This window comes from Python bivittatus, unplaced genomic scaffold (genome assembly GCF_059951505.1).
Source record: "Python bivittatus isolate LINGU-HERP-01145 unplaced genomic scaffold, Pbiv_v1 ctg000400_np1212, whole genome shotgun sequence".
Taxonomy (NCBI): domain Eukaryota; kingdom Metazoa; phylum Chordata; class Lepidosauria; order Squamata; family Pythonidae; genus Python; species Python bivittatus.
Genome location: NW_028277073.1, coordinates 2969537 through 2995908, shown reverse-complemented (window position 1 = coordinate 2995908; position 26372 = coordinate 2969537). Strand labels below are relative to the sequence as shown.

The 26372-nt window shown below is 38.9% G+C and overlaps 1 protein-coding gene across 4 annotated transcripts in view; it reads left to right on the top strand.

The window, feature by feature from the left end:
• Window positions 1–26372, top strand: part of CTNNA3 (catenin alpha 3) — a 703663-nt gene that overhangs the window by 453347 nt on the left and 223944 nt on the right. For all 4 annotated transcript variants that reach the window (XM_088144299.1, XM_088144300.1, XM_088144298.1 and 1 more), the window contains one exon: window positions 25807–25963. In XM_088144299.1, coding sequence (XP_088000425.1) covers window positions 25807–25963 — 157 coding nt within the window. The remainder of the gene's footprint in view (window positions 1–25806; window positions 25964–26372) is intronic.

Here is a 26372-nt window from a genome sequence, read left to right as displayed (position 1 = left end):
ATTCAATGGTGATTGAACTAGTAAGGATTTTCATAGTGGGTAGAGATTTTAGCTATTCAGTGATAGCTGTTATGTTCTTATCATTCCAATGTATATAATTACAGTTCTGTAATTCAGGAGGGAACAATTCAACTGGTCTGGCTAACTCTTTACTGAATGCTATTGTTAGCATTACTAGGAAGTCATCATTTTCCAAATGTGAATCTCTTAAAAGTGAGGCTGCTAGATGGGCTTCAGTACAGAGGTCTATATAATTATTGATTACCTTCCTGCAGGGGCTTATCTGTGCCTGCATTCTAAGCAGAGGGAGATAGATACTAAAGATAACAATTTCCATCTCTTTGGAGTATGGGAAGGAATTTACTACCAAGAATTCCAAGGGTGGAAAGAATATGCAATTTGCTTCTAATCCCATGCTAATTAAAATTGCTGTTCTACCTTTAGAATGCCCACCTCTCTTGCTCTTGGATACCTATTAGCAGTTGATGTGATAACCTTCCAATTCTATATTAGATATGGCCCAAGCCTTTTGCAGAAAAAGAATATCAAAATTGGATAGATGCTTGAAAAAATGATGATCTTTAACACAGGAAAACCACCCTGTTATATTCCATGAAATGGATGCGAGTCTGTGTGATTTAAGAGTCAGCGGGTAATTCAGTGAGATGAGGTGATTCCTTTAGAACTGATGATGTCCTTCTTGTGAGAAGAGATTATTTCTTGTTTCTTTGTGCCAAGAAGGCCAGGTGCTTGGCTATACTCAAACTTTGTGCTTGGGAGGGCTGTGGGGAATTAATTAATCTTATATGTGGTGCTCAAAATTGAATTATCCCCCAGTCCTGAACCCCGCCCCTCTTCTTCCAAAGGCCTTTAGGGATTGTCATGCTTTATATTGGAGAATTAACCAAGCTAGTGTCTATGTCTGCTAAGGATAGCTCTGTAGGCGGTGAGTGGGGTGGGTGACAGCACTTTATCCTTATCTCTTTGATGTTAGAAGTGATCAGCATTTAGACTTCTGCCAGCTCCCAAATCTTCCCTAAAGTTAGGGATAGGTTGTTGAGGGGACAGCAGCCTCTCTCTGCATGCCCAGTTGACTTAGAGTGTGAATTATATGGTCCAGTTTTGCAGCCTTCCTACTTAACTCATACAGTATATGGGGGAAATGCTTGAGTACTTGAAGCACTAAGGTTGAGTGAGGCTTCTCTACAAGATCAGTTGCTCTCCAATGGGATGCATATGTCTCCTTATTTATCCTGCCTTGGAGGAGAAGCTGTAAAAGTTGATCTCTAAAACTCTTATGGGAATAATAAAGAAATTGGCCCAAAAAACTTTTATACACAGCAGCATTGTTGGGATAAATTGTTGCCTATAGGAAAGAGAATCCTTTTCTGAAGCAGGAGGCTAGGAAGCTAAACTATTGTTCTCAGATCAATAGCCTGTTGATTACATCCTAACAGGCCACCTAGGGACTTCATTATTCTTCTTCTGTCCAACCAGCAATCTTTATTGATGGAGTTAAATTCAATTTGCAAACAGACCTGATTAGGTTGGAGCACTCTAGTATGGGGGAGGGGGGAGCAACCGCCAGTTACTGGCCACCATATTTGATCTGGTAGAGGAAGATTGATACTTCTTTAGCTTCTTTTCATCAGTCTGATTTATTTTCTCCCCTTAGCTAGAAGTATCTTTTATGTTATGATTATTAAATGTTCCAAGCAACACCTTTATAAGATTCTCTGTTCTATGATTATGAGTCATTCAAAATAGCTATTAGTGTAAGCAAACATTGCCCGAGAATAGGATCCTCATCAAGGGCTGAGCACTGTTTTATATTGGCATAGGATCCCAGGACCTATTTCCAGGCTCATTTCTCCAGTGATAAGATTGCTGGTGCCTACCTCAGAAAGTGACTGAATGTTGTTAGAGGAGGGAAATGCACACTCCTAGGCTATGATTGCTTTAGGTCTGCTGGTTACATCACAGTGGAGCTGGTGGTGAATAGTTTCTGGTGGCTATACGCTGGTCATTTTTCAGCTCTTTAGCACATTTTCCAGCTATTTCCTCAAGAGTAGAGCAATGTCATTTCTCCTTGTGTGTGCCATCAGTCCTCTCATTTCAACGGTAAGTGTTGAAAGACTCTTGTTTATCTCTTATTTTCTCAGTTCCAATGTCAACTAGAACTTTAGGCTGATGTTCAGGTCAGGTAAGGAATTGGCAACCTAGCACCCAAATGTTCTGCAAATTGTCCAGACCTCATTAAAAGGATTGCTATTTTAGTACCATCCTGGACTAAATAAAGTCTGCACATAATTGATCCATTTCTGAGTCATGGAAAAATCTCACTCTATAATAAACTGTACTTGGCTCTGTTTCTTCTTCCCCTTTGCTCAGGAAGCCTCTGAAAACAAAAGCCTCCAGCAAACTCCTTCCTTGCTACTTAATCTCAAGGAAGGTTTTCACCTTACAAGTAAGGGTGACCTTTGGATCCTATTTGATCAGTGTTTCACTGTGGGCTAGAGCATCCAATAGGAACCTTTAGATTTATACTTTGCCTGTTATACTCCTCTGCGTTATATGTGTTATATATACTATTATATTTGTATCCATATATGTATTATACATTATCTACATTACATGTTACTTATTGGTTGGAGTCATCAGGATAAGAGCCTCTGGGGACCATACATAATTAACAGAATAAGCCAAACATCCAGGCATATCAAAACTGAAGTAGTTTATTTAATTAATTAATTAATTGATTGATTGATTAATTTATATGCTGCCCATCTCCCCCAGAGGGTGACTCTGGGTGGCTCACAATTAAAAAGTTTAGTTATGAATATGAATACCTAATCCACAGAAATAAGCTAAGACTGGCCAAGATGTAAGACAGCAGACAAATCAAGTGGAATCAAAGCCGAGCACTGTTACAGGGGATAATTTATCTCAAAGGATAATGGAGCACATCCAACTGGGCTTTTAATTAAAGGTCCTATGGTGAGGGTTATTCAGCTAGAAATCACAAAGTTATCTAAATTAGCAGTAAAAACAGTATTTCATTAGTATTTTTCAGGTTTTCTATACTATTTAGCTGGAATACAAAAATTTATGGAATCTTTTATTGTCTACAATACCTGCATATCTTTTTGTAAATTCTTCTTCTTCTCACAAAACTTAGTAGCACAGTAATAATTGAGATTTTAATTATAGCAATTCCCACATTGGGATATACTTGTCATTTTGATATACTTGTTATTTGGATTCTCTTATCCAGTTACTGCCGTATCTAATATATGAGTTCCCTTGGCCCCTTGAGAATATTTTAAGTTCTTAAATAAAGTATCATGTATGTTTATTTGAAATATCTTATCATGCACTTCTTTGAATGTAGTGGCTGTATGGCAGTAAGTGGCCAATACTGTTTAGGCAGTTGTCAATAATGCTTTTATGATGTCTCATTCTGTGCTTTTCAAAGCTCTGAATATTGATTGGGACTGAAGCAACATCATGAATGAAAGGGCTTTTGCTTGCAAATGGGGTGGGATGGGAGAGGAAGGCTGGCATGTTTTTTTTTCAGTTGAGCTCTGCACGGATCATTGAATTCTGGTCCTGTGCTTGCTTTGACATTCAGGAACAGTTTTTTGTGTTGGGGAGGGGGCTGCAGAGGGAAAGGAGAAATGAAACTAGCGCTGCTTATGCAAAACCCCAGGCCCAGTCTGGATATGTTTATGTTAAATGCCAGACCACTTTAATCCATGGAAAGGAAAAGGATTTGCATAGCACTGTAACATTTTCTGGATCATTCTTGCTTTTTCCTTTTCATAAATTTAAGCATTTTTGGTCACTGCTTTCAATGTGGTTTTTGGCAATAATAACACATTTCCTCTGAATGTTATGGCTGAAAAGGAATGCATGGATAATTGTATTGCATAACTAACCGAGTCCTCTTAAACTCCTTTTAGTGACATTAGATCACATTACTGAATTCTGCTTCCAGCCAATATTCCAAAGTAATTTCAATAGCTGTTAATTCACTCTTAGTAATCTCTGTTTCTGCCACTGAATAACAAGGTGACTATTATGGTTTATAAAAAGGGATCATAATTGTGTGTGACCCTTTATTCTTCACTACACATTGAATATCCTGCCCCAATTCATAGAAAATCCCATTAACAAATTAGGAACCCATTGGTAATTGTAATTTACATAATCACCTACAACATTCCTTTCCTAATCTTGCTATATATTAGACCGTTGCAGATCATACAATGAAGTGCCCCTCTGGAATTGTTCCTAAAAACTTTGAAGCTCCACGGTTGCTCAGAGGATCAGTGCTGCTGCTTCATGGCCTCCTGAGGACTTGGGAGTACAGACCTCTGCATGGGCAAAACTGACTTCCTCTGGGGCAGCTGGCTCTGTGATCAAGGGCTGTGAAGAATCAGATCCAACGGGGCACATTCTTAGGAGAGAAGCATCACTGAATGCTATCATCTCTCTCTCTCTCACACACACACACACATGCACACATCTACATATCCTGGTAAGGATTACTCCCAGTTATTCAATTAAATTAGAAGTCAACACGTATACTGTACATATACTTTTTCTTCTTAGAGCTGATCACAAGGGACAAAATGCCAGTCCAAAAGAGCCAGTGGTTGTGAAATAACAAGAGAATATCTACTCACTTGCCAATTCCCTTTTGTCATAGGTGGCACTTGACTGCTCCTTGGAGTCTAGTCTTCCCTGCTCCTCTGGGTCCAAACTTTTGGAAAAATGCTATGTGTATTTTCCAATTTTGTTTGCACCCAGCAGACTCCTGGTTAGTCCCTATATCCTGATCAAAGCAAGCATGTACATCAATCTCCATTCAGCTAGCAAAAATATAGTTTGATGCTTATTTATTAAACATCAGCAAAAATAAAGAGCAGTTAACTGGCAAAATAGGACACAAGGCAGGCAGAAACAGGGAGAAACAGAAATGAACAATAGCAAGAGATAGAAGGGCAGAAGAGTTAATATCAGCAGTCTACATGATCTATATCAATTAATCAATTAAAAGGCACAGAGTCTGAAAGCAGTCATGTGGGTAATTAGCATCAATAGATCCAAAGGAAGCAGCCTTTAGATGTTCCAGACTTAAGCCTTCTATGCACATAGCAGTATCAGAATAGGGAAGGAAAGTAGGACACCAGGTGATCCCTCCTCTACTGTGCACCATTAAAGAAGCAATTTGGTGGATGGGGATGATGCATCCAATACAAGCCAGGGCATCACTAAAGGGTATGTTTGCAAGTGAGTGAGAGCTGTCCAGTCATAGCAGGACTTTGAGAGGTCTGTCAAGGTCTGGTCCTTGAAATCACCTTGAGACTTGTCAACGTATCTGTGTGGACTGGACTAAATGTTCCATAATCCTAATTATTAGCTACTTATTGCCCTCTATCCTATAATGTACAGAAGTATTTACGAGAGCTCATGGCTTACAGAATTTGGAAAATACATTTAGGATTGGAATATTTCCAATGAAACTAATTTCCCATCCTTTGTTTAGAGTATCTGCCTGCATCTGAAAGTTGGTCTTTCCTGTTTGTAGCCATGGGGCTCTGCATTTCTTTTCCTGCTAATAACTGGAGACAGATTCCTTACCTGAAGCTAAGTTCTATATTTAGCCCAAACAGTCAATCGTATCACTTATATTATGATCAAATTATGCCTTTGAAACTTGCTTATTCAAAGTGATGCATATCATTAGGGTGCATCTTTTGTGTCATGAATTTTTAATTTGTTTTGCAATCATATAATAGTCAAACATAAACAAAGGAGAAGCAGCAAAAACAAAAATAACAGAATAAAACAGTGCAATTAATCCCGCAATTTTGTGTTTTGGAAAGATCTCCCAGAAGCTGATGGATACTTCAGTTCTGTCCCTCTGAGAGCAGGAAGAGGTCTCCAAATTGTTTCCAGCTATTGGAGAAATCTCTGTGAATGATCTTCTTGCTGAAAGAAGCTGTTGGAATGTGCTCCAGAAGAATGGAAATCTAAGCTGAGCAAAGACTACTGAAGCAGCTCTTGGTATCTTTAACAGACAGATTTATGACAGGAAATATATGGGTGGATAAGCAAAGCCTAGTTCCTAGTTATCATCCTATCAGGCACAGAGCAAGCATGCAAGAAGGAAACACTCTGAGATTAGCAATCGCAATGACGAAGAGCAGGCAGAGTAAAAGATGACACAGGAGCACTGAAGACATTCCTCATTCCTATCTACACCTCACTGTTCCTTGTGGGCAGAAAGTTGTGAAGTGCTGAAGAGGTAGGGCTTCTTACCGCTTCACTTCCAGCACTTCTCTGGCATTGGAATTAGATAGGGTCAAGAGGGTGACCACAACAGTGTGATTGAAGCTCCACCCATTTTTTGTATGTGTTGTGTGTGCTTCAGTCATACCTTTGTGGCCACCGTCTTGACTGTTTGAACTTACCTTGTGTCCCTCAAAAGATGGCAGATGTAAGCCAGTCGCTTTTCCCCCAGTGGAGTGACATGGCTGGGTGGACATTGCTGGGCAGCTTCTAGAGTCTGGAAAAGGACTTTGATAATTAAAAAGGGGTGCTTTGTACACATTCCCACATGTTCCAAAGAATCTCTTTTGATGGATTTCTACAACTTTACTAGGTGCAGACTTTTCAGCTGTTGTTAAAACATGTGTACTTTCCTAGTTCTTAGGAAGGACAAAATGCTTTTAGTAGTGCTATGTATTTTATACTGTTACTTGCTGAAATTACTGTTTTATTTTAAAGTTTTAATTGTGTAGAGCCAATAGAGGCAAATATGTGTAGCTCAGGGTTGAACTGTGGAGTCCTTGGGGTTCTCTGAACTTGGTTCTTTTCTTGCAAATGTTTCATTACCTGGCTAGGTAACATCTTCAGTGCTAAAATGGGATGGGGTTTGCTCTCATGCCACAGTATATAAATAGAGAGCAAACCCCATCCCATTTTAGCACTGGAGATGTTATCTTGCTGGGTAATGAAACGTTTGCAAGAATAGAACCAAGCTCAGAGAACCCCAAGGACTCCACATTGTGTAGAGCTTCCTTCTGAACATTGTTATTTAACAGCATACAAATATTTTGTAAAAATAAGCTTGCCAATCTTTTAATCCAGTTTGATGTATAATCTTTTCATGTATCATCACACTATCTTGCATGATGGCCTCTATGTTCCCCCCTCCTCCTCCCAATAGCTAAGATCTTTGTGCTCATATCGGAGATCTCATAATTTTTTGATTATTATTTTAGTCAACGAAGTTGGACTTTTCACTTTGCCATGCCCAGGCTTCAAAGTAAGCTTTCATTACTTTAATGCTGATCACAAGAAGATTAGTTGTTTACTTGCTTGTTAGGGCTGTGTCTTGGATTTGAAGGGAAAAAGATGTTTTGGAGCACCCTTGAGCATGCATGTGACACTTCTTGGCAACTGCTTACAGTAAATCAACATCCCTTTTCCTGTGAGTGTACTGCAGTGGGCAGTTGTGGAATGCCAGGAAATAATGCATCTGCTTTTAATCCCATGAATAAAAATATTTGAAGGTAAATACATTGATTGATTTTGAGTTGTCAAGTCATCGATTCTTAAGGACCGCATAGATAGATTTTCTCCATGACGATCTGTCCATAGGCTGCTCTTTCAGGTCTTCGAATGATGCATGATGCACTCATTGACAATGTAACTGAGTCTGTCCAACTTATTGCTGGTCGTCTTCTTCTCTTTCCTTCCACTTTTCCCAGCATTAGAGTCTTTTCTAGAGAGCTAGATCTTTTTCATAATGTGCTTGAAGGAGGATAATTTGAGCCTGGTCATTTGTGCCTGAAGTGAAAACTCTGGGTTGATTTGTTTGATGATCCATTGGTTTGTTTTCTTGGTTGTCCATGGCATTCTCAGGAGCCTTCTCCAACATCAGAGTTCAAAAGCATCAATACTCTTCCTATCCTCCTTCTTTAAAGTCCAACTTTTGCTTGCAGCAAGAGAAGTGCTGGGCTGGTCAGCTGCACTTGCATTGTGAGGAGGTTTCCATTCCTTACTCCAAGAAGTCATGCGGAACTGCCCACCCTGAAGCCTGGAGTTTTCTGGGCTTGCTTTCAATTGATAGAAACTTTTGCTTTATTGAGGAGGCATTCAAAAATGCGCCTTGCTTCTGCATTTGATCCAGAAATGGATCAAACTCTTCAGAATTTTTCCTTCTCATTCAGTTTCAGATTATGGATCAGGCCTAAACTCTGTGTTGGTAAGTAGCCAATATATAATAAATAAACTTCACTGAAGGAAGGAATCTTTGATATGCAGTTGAGGTGCACTGCACATTGATATAATATGACAGAGGAACGTTGTAATCAGCAGAAAAACAGAAGTGGTAAAAACAAACCCAGTGGGTACACTGATAAATGAGCAAATAGGGATACTAGTTGATCATTTGTTGGATTCTGTGCTGATAGAAGAGGTCCTGTCATATTAAACATGGCAAGTAATAAGGGAGCGGGACATAGCTGAATGTTTTTAAGGGCATGGATTCAACCAGGATTGACACAAGTCAGTATGGATCTGTGGTATTGTACCACACCCAGTCTATGCCACCTAAGCTGTGCCAGTTATCTTGTCAGAACCTTATTTGGAATGGAAAAGACACATACATTAGTCCTCCTTTTTCCATTTAGGAGTGTTCCGCTAATGCCATTCTAAAAATTTTTCGAAGTAAAGGGGGGTATTTTGTCCCAGCAGCTCTCAAACTTTTCCAGGCAAAGGCGCTAGCCCAACTTCTCTATGGGTCTGTTGTCGGCTCTCCAGCTTCAAGTGTGGCATACTTGGAAAGAGTCCAAGCTAAATTCATCAGGGCAGTCCTGCAAATGCCCAGATGTGTCTCCAATGCACAATTATGCTTGGAAACAGGCACAATAAAGGTCGAGTCGAAAGTGTGCCTAGCTTTGCTGAATTTTTGGCTAAAAATAAAGCACTACCCGCAGGGCCTAGCTCCACTTATCCTTCAAGATAAATTTCAATCCTTGTGGAAAAAGGATATCGAGCTCAACCTCTCTAAGTTAGGCTATTCTTCGGCTGGGATTCTAGCAATGGATTATGAGCAAGCAAGAATGGCCATAAAGCAAAGGACAGAGGATATTGAACGTCAAGCAGATTTAGGGAAGGTTCCATCCTTTTTGTCCCCGCCATGTAGCAAGTATACAGTCACTGCTGCCAGATATCTAGCGCAGCTTGAGCTCCCCAGTCAGCGGAAAGCATTCTCTCTAGCCCATTGCCATGTTCTTCCCTCAGCGGTGCTGGATGGCAAATACAAAAAAATTCCATTAGCTGCAAGACTTTGCCCTTGTGATGCCAAGGAAGTAGAAGACGTGGGCCATGTTCTCCTCCGCTGTATTTTTTACCAAGTCCCATGGAGTAAATTGCTCACACCCCTGATCAGCAAGCAGCCTGGCCGTCAAGAATCAGATTATCTTCAAATGCTTCTCATGGATGACCGGCCTTACGTTACAGCGCAGGTAGCCAGGTTCTGCGCGGCAGCAATAAAGATCCGTCAACATCGGATAGGAAGCTGCTGAAAGGTTTTGCAGTAATGGATTATAGCCAACTAGTATTTTAGTTTGCATTAACAGTTCCCAAAGAGACCTGAAAATACTACTTTGAGAGTCAGGGGGCCTTGCTGAGTGGAATCGATTTGGTACGGGTGGACTAAGTAGGTGATCATGAAAAAACAGACAGAAATATCACCAACACATTTCAATTTTAGATATTATCATTTTATCATCACCTTATTTTAGCTAACGATTAATAATGGTAGGATACTATAATTTAAGGAGTAATAATAATGTAGTGTAATAAATAACATTATAGGATAGGCCGTTTGACTTCATGTATAAATAACATTTAGGTGGCCAAATTATACTTATGATATAGATTTTACTTGACATCATTATATTTAAGATATTTAAGTAGACATGTTATGTGCATTTTTAGTTGTATTGATCTATGACTGTAATAAACATTTTATTTATTTTATTTATTCATTTAGGAGTGAAAGAGTTAAGACTTTCTCTTTCACTAGATTTCACAATGTTAAATATTTTTAATAACTATTTTTCTGCAATATTTTATTTGCATTTTTGACATTATACTGGTTTTGTTTTCAAAATCTTATTATCCACCTTGTCTAATTGGCAGCGTGTCAGGTGCAAATCAATCAGTTAAAGAAACAAATACAGTGGTACCTCGGGTCACGAATGCTTCTGTTCACAAACAATTAGGTTCACGAACAGCACCGTTCGCAAAATTTTGCTTCCATTCGCGAACTTTGCATCGGGTGACGAATAGGATCCACGGCCATTTTCCCTGCTGTGACACATGGTCGTGGCTTCCTGTAGGGAGGGGGACTCTCCCTCCAAACAATAACCGCCCCCCCACCTGCCTTCCTGTCCTCCATGCCAGAAGTCGCCTCAAGCAAGGTTAGTGTTCTCTCTCTTCATACTGTACTGTACTATACTTTGTTTCATATTTTTGTGGTTTTAAAAAAAATACATATGGTTCAGAATGGATTAACTGTATTTACATTGAACCTTATGGGAAAATTTGATTTGGGTCGCGACCAGAGTTGCGGAATGAATTAAGTTCGTGACCCGAAATACCACTGTACATAGTACAGTATATACCCTGAGCCAGAGAAAACAAGGGATTTTATTTTTTAGAAACAGATCATGCCCAGCTGATATGGAACATGCATTGCCACATGCTAAGAGTTATCTCTTCATTTCATACAATAAGGTGGAACATAAACATAGGTCTTTTGGTTGGACTATTTTTGAGCATGCACTTTTGAATGCCTGCTAAATCCATGTCCAAAATAGCCTGGTTTATAGGTTGCAGGCATAGGGGACGGACCTAGTGGTGAGATGGGAGGAGTCAGAGTCGTGGTGGTGGTGGAGAATGTCTCTCTGTTCAGTTGCCTTTTGATGTCATTGGGAGCAACATACACCAATTAACTAAGTGTGACTTATTGCTGGGCTCAGGGAGAGCAGAAAGGTTGGCAAGGAGAAGCTAGGAATCCAAGGGCTGCCCCTCTGCATTTCTTCTTATATGCCCAGAAGTGGGGAAAATCTAGGGGGAACCTTTGTGCCTGGGGACGCAAGCCAAGCTGCATTTCAAAGGAGCCTTGCTGGCAGGTGATTAGTGACTCCCTTGCTCTGCTCTGTGGGGCAACCCGTCATGTAAGAGCCCACTTGATGTAGCATGACCTACCAGCTCTGTTTTGTCTGAGAGGGCCTTTGTACTCCTATAAGGCATAGAAGAATCCACCAAAACCAAATGTCTCTTTATCTGGAAATGAAATTACACCAAGATCAGCAATCTATTATGCACTGACATGGGAGTAAACTAACTGGAAGCAGTGGGCAGCCTGTAAAATAACTGGATATAGAATTGTCAGCTACAACTCCACTGTCTACCTCTCTCTCTCACACACACAGATACAGTGGTAAGTTCAAAATTTAGCAGCAGCTTCTCTCCTGAAATCCCTTGATATTGATCTCCTTTGCTCTGCTCCAGTTGCTTTCCTGGGATCATTTGAGTCCTTGGAAAACTTATCCTGTTCTGCTTCTTCTAAAGCCTTCGCCAAAGAGTGCTTTTTTCTTGGGATCCAGAAGGTATAAAGAGCAGGAAGCCTTCTAATTTCAATGGATCTCTTCATGCAATTAAAAAAAATGGTTCTGGGTGGCTTGGGGATTTATCCCCTTTCCTGGTTTAAACTGACCTGTGCAGCACAGGACTAGGGTTCTATGAAGAGGTTGCTAGACCTGTTTTTCTATACACAGGTTTAGTGCTCTTCCCCAGTACATATGTGTATAAGGGTGAACAGTAATAAACAGTAATACTAAACAGTATAAGAGCTTACATGTGCTTCAGAAAGTACAGATCAGGCATTGTACGAAAGACAAATAACTGGGAGCCAGATGTCCATTCTTCCCTGCAGCCCAAGGCAAAACAGGCATGAAGGGTGGTACCCCAGAGGTAGGTCTGCAAATGTCTAAAGTGCCCAGTAGATGGGCAGATCCCAGCCCCAACTGCATCATCAAGCATACCAGATTGGCTTCATGGCAGAAATTGTGTTGGGATAAAAGGGAAACCATTACTTTAAAACATAGTGCTTCAGCTATGGTCTGGGGTTGAGACAATGGCACCGTCATGAAGACAGAGCATTAAAACAGATACGGGGCCATATTTGTGCTACAGTTGGGGGGATGTGAGGAGGAACCCTTGGCAGATCTAAGGTGTAACAGGATATTTAAAGGGTAATTGCACTCAAACCTAATTAGCCTCTGCACATTTATAAGGTCACGTTTCCTTTCAAGTTTGTCAGAAACCCTGGGAAAGAAAGATTTCTATATTCATTTCCTGTTCCTTAAAGTCCACCTGCCATGCAACTTTTAGTACTACTAGTATCATTTTACTTTCCTTTGAATTAAAAAGTTAGCTTATGATAGGCTGTTTTTATTCCACTTCTAAATAGTCATATTAAAAATGGAAATCTTTATATAATTGGTGGCATTAAAAGCTTAGATTTAATCATAGTGATAGGTAATGCAAGGGTTGTTCTTTTGCTCTTATTAACAAGCCTATTTCAACTTCTAATTTGAGTGGTATAAGTGAATTCAGTAAATCTATATTTAATTAAAGCAAAATAATGATGGCCAGAACTGTAAGTTTATTTGAGGAAAGTTTTTTAATTAGCAAATTTATTTCTAAGTTAAATTAATTGGATAATCAGTTGTTTCCCAACATGGATTTCTTATTCCTGCTATGGCCTGGCTTGCGCATAATGGAATATCAAGTAAATGGTCTTATAATAATTCAAAAACAAATCTCTTCAACAAAACATGAGGGTTTGGGTTTTTTTGTTTTTTGTTGACATTGGCTTGATGCTAAGTATCAACTCAACCTATTATGTTATTTGTTCATAATTGTTTTCCTCTTATCCATGCACCACATGAAGCGAATCCCACATTCTTTAATACGACATTATTGGAATTCCTCTAGACGTCATATTGATGCATTTTATCAGAATGCACTGTACTGAGTCCCTCCATAAATTCAACATGGCCTTCAGTGTAAGCATGGAGAGTAACTATATCTTCTGTTTTTTGATTAAGTTCTTAGATGAGGTGGTAAAACCAATCTATTTCTTTATTTCTTTACATTTATTGGCTGACCAACTCCAGTGGGTACATGTAGCTGATACCATTTTTTTCTTCCCATTGTACATGCTCCATTGTAAGATTACAAGCAATCACTCTGGGCTAACTATAACTATCCTTAGTATATCTGGGTAGATTAAAAGAAATAAAAACCTAATTCAAAGGAACAGGGTCAGAAATATGTATTGAAATTACATTTGAATAATAATTTAAACCTGACACACTTTCACTTTAAGGTAACATTGGTACTCTGAATCAGCATAAAGTCCACAACTGAAGCAAACTACAGCAATAATTAACAAAGACAAGAGGATGGAGATTATAAATTGCCATAGTTTTGCTTGCACTTTCTGAGTCTATTTTGAACAGCAGAATAATACATGACAATAAATCAGCTGATATGTGGTAATGGTTACGCTCTTCACAATAGCCATCAACAATTTCAGATGGGCAAATTTAGCATATAAATTAAAATACCATATGTATTTGACACTGCCACATTTTTGCAAGAACACATATTACCCCTCCTTGGAATGTCTCATTTGCCAACTGCTGATAGATAACAGATTCACAGCAGAAACAATTAGAAAACGAGATGTGCTGGATCTGCATCGTGCATGTTGCGGCAGCAGAAACTTGGATATGGACCACTGTATTTCACAGATAACAGAAGTAGGCTTAACACAGACAAATGGAAGCTTATTTTTGACTTCAGACAACCAAGGTGGTCTTGAATCTGGCTTGGTTCAATTCACTTTGCATTCCACCATTCTGCATTGACACCCAAACTTTTTAGTGGTCTCTGACATACTTGCATACTGTTCAGCTCAGAGATCTGAGCCAAAATATTAGTTGCTGCCTGAGTTCTCTAGATATTACAGATGCAGGTTTTGCACAACTGCACAATGCAGAGTACCATGTCAAGCATGCTAGCTGACCAATGGAAGGTTGGCAAGAGACATAAGGTAGCTTGGGATTCTGTCTGTCTGTCCATCCATCCACAGATAACTCTCTAAAAAAACTAAACACAGTGGGACGGGAGACACCAGCAAGAGAAAGACTGAGATTGAGCCATGGGCTAGAGCAGGCCAAAGGGGGAATAGAAGCATACACAGACACCATGCACATGCATTCACCATAATTAAAATCCTCACACGTAAACATTAGGTACTCTCATTAGAACCTCATTCATGCACCCACACAGAGGCAACATGTATGTACACATTGTGATTAGTCCTTGGAGAGAAAGTGCACAGACCCACTCACATGGACACATGTGCAAATGCAGCACATTATTTTGTTACACAGAAGGAAATATGGATGCCTCCCATGGTTGGAAGTATTCTGATAAAGTGGTTGGAAGAACTCTAGAAGTTGTGCTTTCCCTACCTTGTTTGATAAGAAGAAACTCCTCTGTTCCACTGTATGTACAGTTTGGTTTTGAGTGCTACAGCACTAATATCTTCAGGAGCTTTCAAATATACTCCTTATCCTGATAAGTATAAATATGTACCCTTAAGTATAACTTAGCCATTAAGTATATTTACACTGTTACTGCCTTTGTTTTCCTTACTCTGGACTGTAAGGAGCTACCTCTGCAAGCCCTGCACTGTTTTTGCTACAGGCTATTAAACTCAAGATGCCTTTTGATAATATGTGAAATATATCAGTAAGATAATCTTGTGTGAGAGCCCCCTTTATGATTTTTGTTTGTGGAAGGTCATGTTAAGAGTACCATTTCTAGGTTTTATTAAGCAAGTCACACAATCAGTTTATCTGTCTTTGGGCATTGTTTGGCAATGAGCACTTTGTTCTTATGATATTGTGAATTCATAGCCTGAGATAGAGCCTTTGAAGTGCAAATCTTCCAATGCAGTGATTGTGCAGTGCTTTTGCTGAGTAATCAGACTCTTGTGATCTCAGGATTCTACCCATGGATAGACTTAGTCTCCTTCTCAGTTTCCCTGAAACTCTCAGTATCAGTATCTACCAGTCAGTATTAATGCACCACACAGAAACAGTCCTGTGATTCCACAGTGATTTGAACTTCTGGATAGGTCCATTTTATACCTTATGTTGCCTCTTGCTGCAGTCCCAAACTCTTCATTTTTCAAGACTTTTCAGCCTGTTGCTTCATTTTTGGATTGCCAGGCCATCAAGGTTCTATATCTGAAAAGGAGATTGTGAAATCTTACATTTGCTGGCAGTACCCCTTCTGCATTTAGATGAGAGGTCACCCTCTTATTTCCATTCTCCATCTCCATACTGAAGCTGTTGGTACCAGCAAGACTCCCCTGAAGCACAATCCTTTCATGATTTCTCTGTTATCATATACACTTTCTAGGCTGGTGGTACAGCCCATACCATTACTGGGAACCCAAATCTGGGCAGAAGTTATTTGTTTAATTCATTTACTTTTTTCCCCTTACAATTGCAAGAGGGAGCTCCAACATAGATTGTTTATATGTGACAGTCTGTTGAAGTTAATATTAAGTGTTTTCTTTATGGTTTTTCTGGTCATACTATTTGCTATTTGGTCATTTATGTATTCTGTTTTAAGTATTACTGATTTAATTTTTCTTTTACAAAGGATTCCAATATATACTGAAAGCAAGGTATTAAGTGACTGGCATAAATAAGTAGTGAACTACATGTAGTCCAATAAAAAAACCAAGGATTAAATTCAAGATTTTGCAAGATTTGAAAGAGACAGGTGGAATAGTGGTTCTTAACCTTAAACTGTTTTTTTTTTTTTATCTGCGCTCAGTCATTGCTGACCCTGCAGTGACTGCTTGGACGAGTCCTTGCAGTTTTCAAGGCAACTGTTTTTCGGAAGTGGTTTGCCAGAGCCTCCTTCCTAGGGCAGAGCCCAGCTGGCGAGCGCAGGAGGCGGGGTTTCCGTTGCTTCGCGCCCTTTTTGGGCGCATGCGGTTTTTCACGCTTACCAGCAACTGCTCCCAACTCCTTTTTTGCAAGGCGCCGCCAGCATTTTTCCTCCCACCAGAGTGAGAGTCCCCATTTATCTACTCACGTAAGTTTTCGAACTGTTGGGTTGACAGGAACTGGGGAGGAAACAGGAGCTCACCCTGTTTAACGCGAAGGCTGGACTCGAACCGCTGAAGCGTCGACCATTTCTGGCCAGCAACTTTCAGCGTCATTAAGCCGCTGCGCCACCGCGTCCCCTTTTAAACTGTATTATTATGCTCCAATTGTTTAACAGAGGTCTCAGAATGGATTGTATCTCCTTATAGCCTGGCTACTTCTATGGAAGGGGCAGGACTTCCAGATGTTCTTTAGAAACATCTCTGGGTTGATGTAAACAGAAATAAACAAGTTATAAGAATAATGCGATATCTTGATGCCTGGGACAAATATAGGAAAATAATAAATCCAGATTGTTCCCCTCTCATTTCATTATTAAACAACTATGAAGAGGAAAGTACTAATAAATTTGATTAGTAGAAGGCTAATAACTCATTTAGATTGCAATATTTAATTATCAGTAAGATGAAGATAACATTTTTTGAAATTCTTAATTTGCAATGGTCTGGTTCACCTGATTAGTTTTAGTATCTTCAAATAAGTAGTACAATACTAAAAGAATTGCAGAAACAGTGGGAAATATTGAAAGAGTTGCCTGAATAATAATTATAACACCTTATAATAGACAACTTGGAACATTTGTTGGGCCTGATTTATAAACTGTTGGTGAAGTATGAATCCAAATAAGTCAAAGATATGAGGGTGATCTGGCTGCAACATCTGTCACCTCATTGATCGCCAGGGTTGATGTGGGTGATCTGGCTGGCTAGGTAGGTGTCCCCTTACTGCTCCATGCGCATCCCTCCCAAAACTGTGCTTGGTGGAAAAGGATGACCATCCCAGATAGGAGTGTTATCAGTCTTTGGTCACAGATATATGATATCTGTGCCCCCCTGCCCGGTTAGAATCTCCAATGTGCATCTAATACACATACACACACACAAACACACACAGTTTTTTTAAAAAAAAAATACTTAAAATACTACTTTATTGTTGTAAAATATCATGAAATTTTAACCAAAGAAAAACATATTGCTTCATTTTCTGATTAGGTAAAAATACTGGCTTTTCCAAAACAGATAAATAGCATGTTTCTAAAAGCCAGTCCTTAATATCTGGAATAATATCACTTTTCTAATTTCTCAAAATGCCTGATATAACCATAATTTCTCACAATCTGATTCCAAAGTTTTGGGATATAATTCAACAACACATTAACATCTTTACCATTTAGAGAATTCTCCATAAATCTACTAATGTGCATTGAAATGCTATTCCAAAAAGATACCAACAGTTCATAGGACCAGATCATATGGGTTAGTAAACCCTCACATTTTTTACATCTCCAAAAAAGAAAATCTGATGTCCATCCTTTTAAGTACCTTTTTGGGAGTCCAGTAGACTCAAAATACAATTTTTGATAAATCAATTTTAGTTTCAAATCTGTTGGTGCCAGTTCAACGTTTTTTAGAACTTGCACCCATTAATGTGGCATTATCAGGGATTCCAGTTCTTTAGCCTGTGACTGATAAATCCCACTGGTAATTGAATTAAAAATGTAATTTAACTTTTGGTAAAGATACGTTATGGGCTTAACTTCCATCATGGATTCCATCAGATGGGAAAGCAACTTGGCTACCTTTGAAGTGGCCAAGGCATCTGGCCCCTATTGCGCCATCAGAACATAAATCAGATGAAAGTACTGCCACTGGTATGAACTAGGGAGACCAAATTCAGTTTGTAGCTGAGAAACATCTTTAAAATCATAATTGATTTGAAGTCACTAACCTGGCTTCTGTTCATACTTTCCATAGAACATTTTTCCACCTATTTTGAAGTTAGAATTCTTCCAAAGTGTTAAACCTCTAATCTCACCCACTTTGTGGCTGCCAGCCATTTTTGCATACTAACTCTGATGATCCTCTTTCATCTTGTCAATTAAAAAGATTTCTTTGCTTCAGAGGTTTTCACAGTGCTTATTTTCAGATCTCTCTTTGGCCTTCCCTCTAACTATTTCTGCAGATTTGCATTGGAGACCAGAACCATCAGATCCAATTTCTACTTTTTAGTCTGTCCTTAGGCCCCAAAGGGTATGATATCTGCAGCAACTCATCTACATCTTCAAGGGATTCCCATCTTCCCCTGTACTGAGGAATGGTATAAAGTGGAAAGGATCCATCCCCTTAATATGCATGAATCCTGAAACTCTGAGCATGTGGTGAAGGAATTCACAGCACCTTTGTCCAAGATAGCACTGCTCCTGCTCAATCAGGAAGGAAAAAAGAAAAAGAAAGAAAGAAAGAAAGAAAGAAAGAAAGAAAGAAAGAAAGAAAGAAAGAAAGAGACAGACAGACAGACAAACAAAACTCAAAACCAGAACAACATAAGAGTGCCAGAGTGTGAGGCTGCATTTCCAGAGAATAATGGCCTTCTCAAGAGGTCAATCATGCAGAAGCAGTAGTGAGCACTGTAAGGCTGGGTGGGTGTCAACTGCCTGGAGTTTAACAAACCACATAAGTTCTTGGGCAGGTTGCTGGTAACATAATCTTTAATAGCCTCTTGATATGTATTTGTGTGTCCAGAAGTCTTCCTTAACTTTTCCCACTGGACTTTACACCTTCTTCTCTTCTCCAACTATGTTTTATATGTTTTTTTACCACTTTAACCTTGGATAAGGCTCTGACTATTCCTGTCATAGTTCCCACAGCTGAATTTATCTTGTGTGGCTGGTTAAACTGTGTTTTTCTGCTTTTAGACAGAATGTCAATGACAATTATTTCCTTTATTGAAGCTATGCTACTAGTCCTAATGCTGAAGGACAGAAATGTGACATTGCTGTATAGAACCAGGAAGCTCTTCACATGTTGATTTTATCAAGTTAAATAGCAAATGTTTACATGCATGTTTAGTCCATTACTATGGATGCAGGTGTGATTGTAGTGTCCTGCCCAAAACTCTATCTTGTAACCAAAGTTCTACAAACAAATGGTAAAAACTACTCATTGTCATTGATTTAACTGAAAGTTAAAACCAGAAGATCACATGAACAAAACAAGAGAAAAACAGGAGTCAAGATACAGATATAAAACCATTAAATAGTCCAGGTTTATTCAAGGATCAAATACAGTTGAATTTCTGCAACTGATTGAATTTTGAGATGTATTTTTATAGTTGATGCTTTTCCTGCCCCTCCTCTGTCCCAGTTTCTTCTATTTCATGAAATTTCAGAAAGTGTAATTCCTCATCTCCTTCTCAAAGCTGGATTCTCAAGCTCAGCCTCTAGTTGTCAGCATAGATACATCTGCACTTTTGTCCACTTGATAGCATTCCAGCTCATTGCAGTTCCAAATTATGGCATGTTCTTTGCTGTTCTTGGATCAGATAACAGTTCTTGAGTTTCCTCTTTTGATTCAATCACATTCTAGTTAGAAGCTATCATCATCTGCTCTTGGAAATAATGACACTTCCTGAATAGTCTCCTTTTTCATCTTATTTGTTTAAATCAGATGGATTCATGGCATGAAGTTATTTTCTCCGTTTTTACTATTCGTGTGTTCCAAGAAAGTGTGTTCTCTCTCTCTCTCTCTCTCTCTCTCTCTCTCTCTCTCTCTCTCTCTCTCCCTCTCCCTCTCCCTCTCCCTCTCCCTCTCCCTCTCCCTCTCCCTCTCTCCCTCTCTCCCTGGCATTAGGGGTTTTCATACGTGATCACAATGTGTGTGTGTGTGTATCTGCCCGATCATGAGGTAGTTTCAACACAGTATATTTCATTACTTCTAGAAACTTGTTTAGTTCTTTTGACTTTCATGGGAATCTCTTCTGAAACTTTGCCTACCTTAACTTTGTATCTTGTCTCCACAAATATTGCATTTTTACTAAATACTGCATTATTGTAAAGGTCATAGGTTACTGGAATTGAGTTGACCCAACACTCCTATATTAACTTGCTCACAGATACCTTATTTTTGCCTAAAGTTACATCCTAGGTTCATGTGGGTGAAGACATTTTAGTGCCTACTTTATTTGTAGGGAAGACATTGTATTGCCTTCAACTCTAGGTGGCATACAAAGATAAAATAATAATCTAAAGCATGTTAACAACAATAACCAAATATAAATCATCTGTGTTGGGAAACAACAATACAAACAGCATATACCAGCCAGATCACAAACCACCTAGCTATTGGACCTGTTGAAAAAGCCAGGTCTTCGTGGCTTTCCTAAAGTATGGCAGGATTGGGGTCAGGGGTAATGCTGTTCCAAAGAGCAGGGGTGGCCACAGAGGATCCTAGAAGAACATAAAAGCATTGACCATTCTGGTAGATGTTCATTTGGACCTGAAAAGAGGGAAATTGGCTCTATTAGACCTTTTGGTGAAATTCCGTATCACTGACCATAGTCTCCTTCAAGAGTTGGGGGTTGAAGTTACTGTCTTGCAGTTATTTCTCTCCTATTTCACTGGTCAATAAATTTAAATAATTCATTTAAATTTATTATAGCCACCCAACTCCAATGGACTCTGGGCAGCACGCAAAACCAAAAACCAAAATACCCTAAAAACAGATAAAGCGTAAAACCACACAGACAGTACAGATAAAATGATCTAAAAGCAACACAAACCAAATAAAACAAGTCTGACAGCAATTTCCCTTTGAGCGGTTCACCAATTGTCATTCATTCATCAAACCTTCTCATGTGAAACTCATCAACTGCTATTACAAATCATCCCCTTTTTCTTGATCACACAAATCAGCTCTTCCCATCCTTACATTTTTTTGGCCTAGTGATGCACAATACTCACACCAACGTAGTCAACCTACATTTGGCAGTGAATTTCAATTGAAGCAACTCCTCTGGCAGTCAAAAATTCAATCACAGTGCATTGCTTAAAGCACACTGACAAGTATTCACTGCAGGTTTTCATTTCATGAACAATAGCAATATAACTTTTTTCTCACAACTTCCCACCAACTGAAGTGAAAGAACAAATGCTAAAGTGTACATCAGAGCATCTAGCACATCAGTACTGCCATCTTTTGGTGACTTATAACATTGGAGTCATTACTTTTATTCAGCCCTTGTATTAACTAGTGCAATTAGTTATTAAATCACCAAAACTAGTTGTTTTGCTTAAGTATTAATAAAAAGGAGGCACAGGAATTAGTAGTGGATAGTAATAATATTTATTAAGATGTGGTTACTTAAAAGGGAGTGCAGAGGAGGTTGTGTCATCATGGGAAATCCTGCTTTCTATGTGCTGGTTAGGAAGTGTTCGCTCCACATGACATCCAGAAACATAGTTCTGTGTGTCACATTTTGTAATAAATATTGGCCAACTGAAGCTTGTCCAGATTAAGGTGACCAGAATATTTCAGGCTTGGAAACCAGGCACTAGGTATATTAGAAAGAAGAAGTTAAGGGGAAACATGATAGTATTGTTGCATAAAGTTGTTCTCTACTCCAAAAATCAGGGCTAGAATGAATGGTTAGAAATTGTAGGAAGCAGATTTAAGCTTTTAAAAGTAGATTTCTAATTGTAAGATTTGTTTGACTGTGAAACCAAATACCTTAGGAGGTGGAGGGTTCTCTTTCACTGAAGGTAGTTAAGAATAGGCTGGACACTCATAGATTACATCCTGCATGTAGTTACAAACCTGCATTATAGATTCTCGATTGAGCAAGAGTTGGCCTGATAATGTTTAGGTTCTTTTAACTGTAGGTTTCTATGATTGATTTAAGCCTCTGTCCATGTACCAGAGCAGTGTTCATGCTAGCTGGGGAATTCTGGAAGTCGAAGTCCACACATCTTCAAGTTGCCAAGGTTGAGAAACACTGTACCAGAGAATAAGCTTCACAAAACACAGGAAGATTCTGTTCTAAGTATTAGAATCATGGTGTGAAGCAGGAGAAAACAGTGCAGGTGGCTAGCTCAGATACTTATGATGAATTAATCTAGGCTGAAACAGCAGACACAGGATGGAATCTGACTCAAAGGTCACAGCTGTTGGAGCACAATAAGAAACCTCTGTGTTCTCCTAGTCAGCCCTTGGGTAACAGTTCTGCCTTTGTCTTGGATGCAAGTGTATCCTCTGAATGGAAAATTAAATGGGATGAACCACGCTTGCTCTAGGCAAATAGGTGCTGAATTGTTCACCTAGGGAGAAGTCAAATGTTTAAAAATGTATTTTTATGTATAGCTGGCTCAAAAGCCTGGCAATCCAAAACTGGTTAACCCAATAAAGTAGGGAATTATTGTAGCTACAGTTGGTGGGGGGTGCAACTGTTTTCTGTTAGCAAGCCTGATAGTATCTCTTAATTACAACTATTGTCCAGATTATCTGTGGAGACAGTTTTATTTGTAGAAATTGATTTCATTGATTGATTATGTGCCATCAAATCTCAAAGAGATAGACTTTCTCCACAATGATTTGTCCCCAACCTGGTCCTTCAGGTCTACCCATCCACCTTGCTGCTGATCATCCTCTTCTACCTTTCCCGAGATTATGGATTGTTCAAAGGAGCTGGGTTTTTCATATAATGTGTGCAAAATATAAGAATTTGAGCCTTGCCTTTTGTGCCTCAAGTGAAAACTTGCATTGATTTGTTTGATGATCCATTGGTTTGTTTTCTTGGCTGTCCATGGTATTCTCAGGAGTGTTCAGTAACACTAAAGTTCAAAAGCATCAATACTCTTTCTATTCTGCTTCTTCACACTTGCTTGCACTCTTCTGATCTTTATAGGTATCGACATATCACAGCAGCTGAATTATCTTCTCCAAGGCCTTCATACACTACCAAGCAGGCTCGCATTATCTCTCTAGGTCTCTGGAGAGGGCTTTAATGCTGGGAAAGGTAGAATGAAAGAGAAGAGGATGACCAAGCAGCAAGTTGGATGGGGTCAGTTATAGTGGCAATGGGTGCACTGTTGGGAAACCTGAAGAATCAGATTAGGACAGATCATGATGGAGAAAATCTATCTATGTGGTCGCTAAGAATCGACACTGACTTGATGGCAAATAATCAGTCATCAAGATAGTGTGATTCTGTACCTGACTTTCCTTTTATAAATGGAATGCCCATATATTGTCAAAAGCAAAGTTCTGACAGGGAGTAAACTAAACAGCCACCTCCAGTTTGTAGTAATCTTTCAAACTTTCTGATCTAGTGTTTTTGCTGAAAATTGCCAGTGCTGCTTTCACTGCTGGGTATTTCAAATCTGCTGGGTTTTGATATATCCATCTGGAGTAGGAGTGACAATGGAATAGTTCTGAACATTAATGAAGGTTGAAATTCTAAAGACCAAAACAAAGGTTGCAATTATTCTAGTTGAAATTTGCTTAAAGTAAATTATTTAATCCTCAAAGTGAATAATAGTCGTCGTAGTAGTAATAATAATAATAATAATAATAATAATAATAATGGCAAAAGAAAGCAAAGAAAAAAAAGAAAGCAATAGTAATAGGTGCCTTGGGTGCAATCCCAAAACATCTGGACCACCACCTGAAGACCATTGGCACTGACAAAATCACTATCAGTCAGTTGCAAAAGGCAGCTTGACTTGGAACACCTTATATCCTGTGACAATACCTTTAACACCATCAAACAACAACATCTGCCTATCCCAGGTCCTTGGGAAGGACTCAATAGGTGGATAAAAATGCCAAATCCAGCCTAAACATCTGGCTGACAATGAGACGAACAATAATAACAAGTCTGGATAGTGGATATTGCAATACCCAGCAGAATAAAAGAGAATGGACTGGAGAAAATCACAAGGTACAAAGACCTGCAAATAGAAATAGAATGATTGTGGCAAGAGAAAGCAAAGATAATACCAATAGTAATAGGTGTCTTGGGTGCAATTCCAAAACATCTGGACCAACACTTGAAGACCATTGGCATTGACAAAATCATCAGTCAATTGCAAAAGGCAGCTTTACTTGGAACAGCTTACATCCTGCGACAATATTTTTAACACCATCTGCCTATCCCAGCTCCTTGGGAAGGACTTGATAAGTGGATAAAAATGCTAAATCCAGTCTAGACATCTGGCTGACTGTGTGATCAAAAATAATAAAAATTAATAGTTAAGGGGAGAGAATATTTCAAAATCTAAACAGATACATTAAACAAGATATATTGTAAAAATAATACCTCTCTATTATTGTATCTTCATCAGGTATATATAGATAAGGATGTGGAATATTTTGTCTACAAGATTACGAAGAGAACCTTTTGTAATCAATGAATTCCATGAAAGGGGGACCTTGTCATGATTTAATTCTGGCAAACCAACATCTTTCTTTATGTAGTATTTGTTAATATACCTATCCTCTAGCTTCAACCTGGGATACTTGTCAAGCCCCTTATAACTGCTTTATCACCCAAGAAGACTTTATTCGCACAGTCTTGTTAATTAGATTTCTTGAAAGGAAAAAAGAGGGTAGGTTACAGAATCTTAGAAGCTGGCTATGTGTAATGCATACTTGTGTGCTATTTAACCTTTCATTCTACTTTTCATTGGGATGAAATATGTTTAAATCATGTTTCCATACCATTTATGCACTGAAAGATTTAGCTTTGTAATGTGTGAAGGACAATGAATTGTCTTCCCATAATCAGACTTATAAAAGGATTGCTTCCAAATACAATTCTAATATTTACATTTTGTCTCTGTTAACAAGTTGTATACAATATTACTTCAAAATCTAACTATGGAGGAAACAGTAACATTTTAATGAATAGCATTCTCTACATTCCCTAAGTAGACTTGCTGCTGGATAATCTGTGCTACAAATAAATCTTGTAATTGTTATTTCTCCATGTATATTGTAGGATGCTATCTGGTATTCAAGGGTAGTATTTACAAAATCAGGTTGTTACAATGCTAATTATTTAAAGAATGGGTTCTACGTGTCCGTAGAAAAATGTTTTCTTGCAGCTAGTTTGAAGATTGGAATTCTGGAAGTGAAGGAGAAGCAAGAAACTGTCTAGCAGTTGGGTACCTGGAGAATCTAATTGCCCCCTAAGCCTCAAACTGCTCAGACTGAGCCGGGCCAGAATCATAATTGGTTCCAGACCATGTCTGCATCCTTGCTGTCACTTGAATCCTTTCTGAGCTGGTTGTTACAGTGTCATGTTCTGCCCATCCATGTGAACGTGAAGGAAAGCTTCTTTTTCTGTCACAAAGCTACCAAGTTATGAAGAAGCCAAGCTAGATCTAGTTTCTAGCTTTTTCGGTTCAGGATCCTTGGCATTTTCTCACTGCATCCTGCCATCATCCCTAACTGAAGTTTAAATTGCTGAGAAGGTTATTATGTCTGATACTGTACTTCTCCTTTGGGAAAAAATCAGAATGCAAGTTTTTTCTGTTTTAGGGTTTTAAATTCTGTTTTAATACGTATCTTTAGTCAATGTGCATAATGGTGTACTTCTGCTATACAGGGTGCTTAGATTGCAGTTAAGTGCTTTTCTGTCTGATTTTAGGTCTTTTAAACATGTTAGTCTGTTTATTTTTCTGTAGGTTATCAATGCTGCTGTAGCTCTTGCGGCCAAACCCAAAAGCCAGGTGGTAAAAAGCACCATGGAAATGTATAAAACCACATGGGAGAATCACATACGTGTACTCACAGAAGCCGTGGATGACATAACAAGCATTGATGACTTTCTTGGAGTATCAGGTGTGCTGCTTTCAATTTCATCTCTTCCTCTGAAATACCTTCCCTTTCTTAATGATTATTTGAGAGATGGCACAATTCCTTAGGAAGCTGGGTTATATCATCCACCCTCTAGTACCTAGCCAGGTGTGAAATTAGTGTGAAGGAAAGTGAGTCTGAAGACAGAAGAATGCAATTGCTTCTGGTACCCAAAGGAGCTTGCAAAAGATAGCAGAAACTCTTTGCTCCCTTCACCTGTCCTCTAGTAGAGGAAGCACAGCATGTCTTGAAGCACCTAACGTACTGTGGGATGTCTTTTAATAAAAAGCAGTAGCACTCCCAAGCAGGCTTTGAGATATTTTATTTATCCTAAGGGAAAAAAAGCCAATTGGTGGGCCCAATTCACACTTGGTTTTAAGGTAAAAGTAATTAT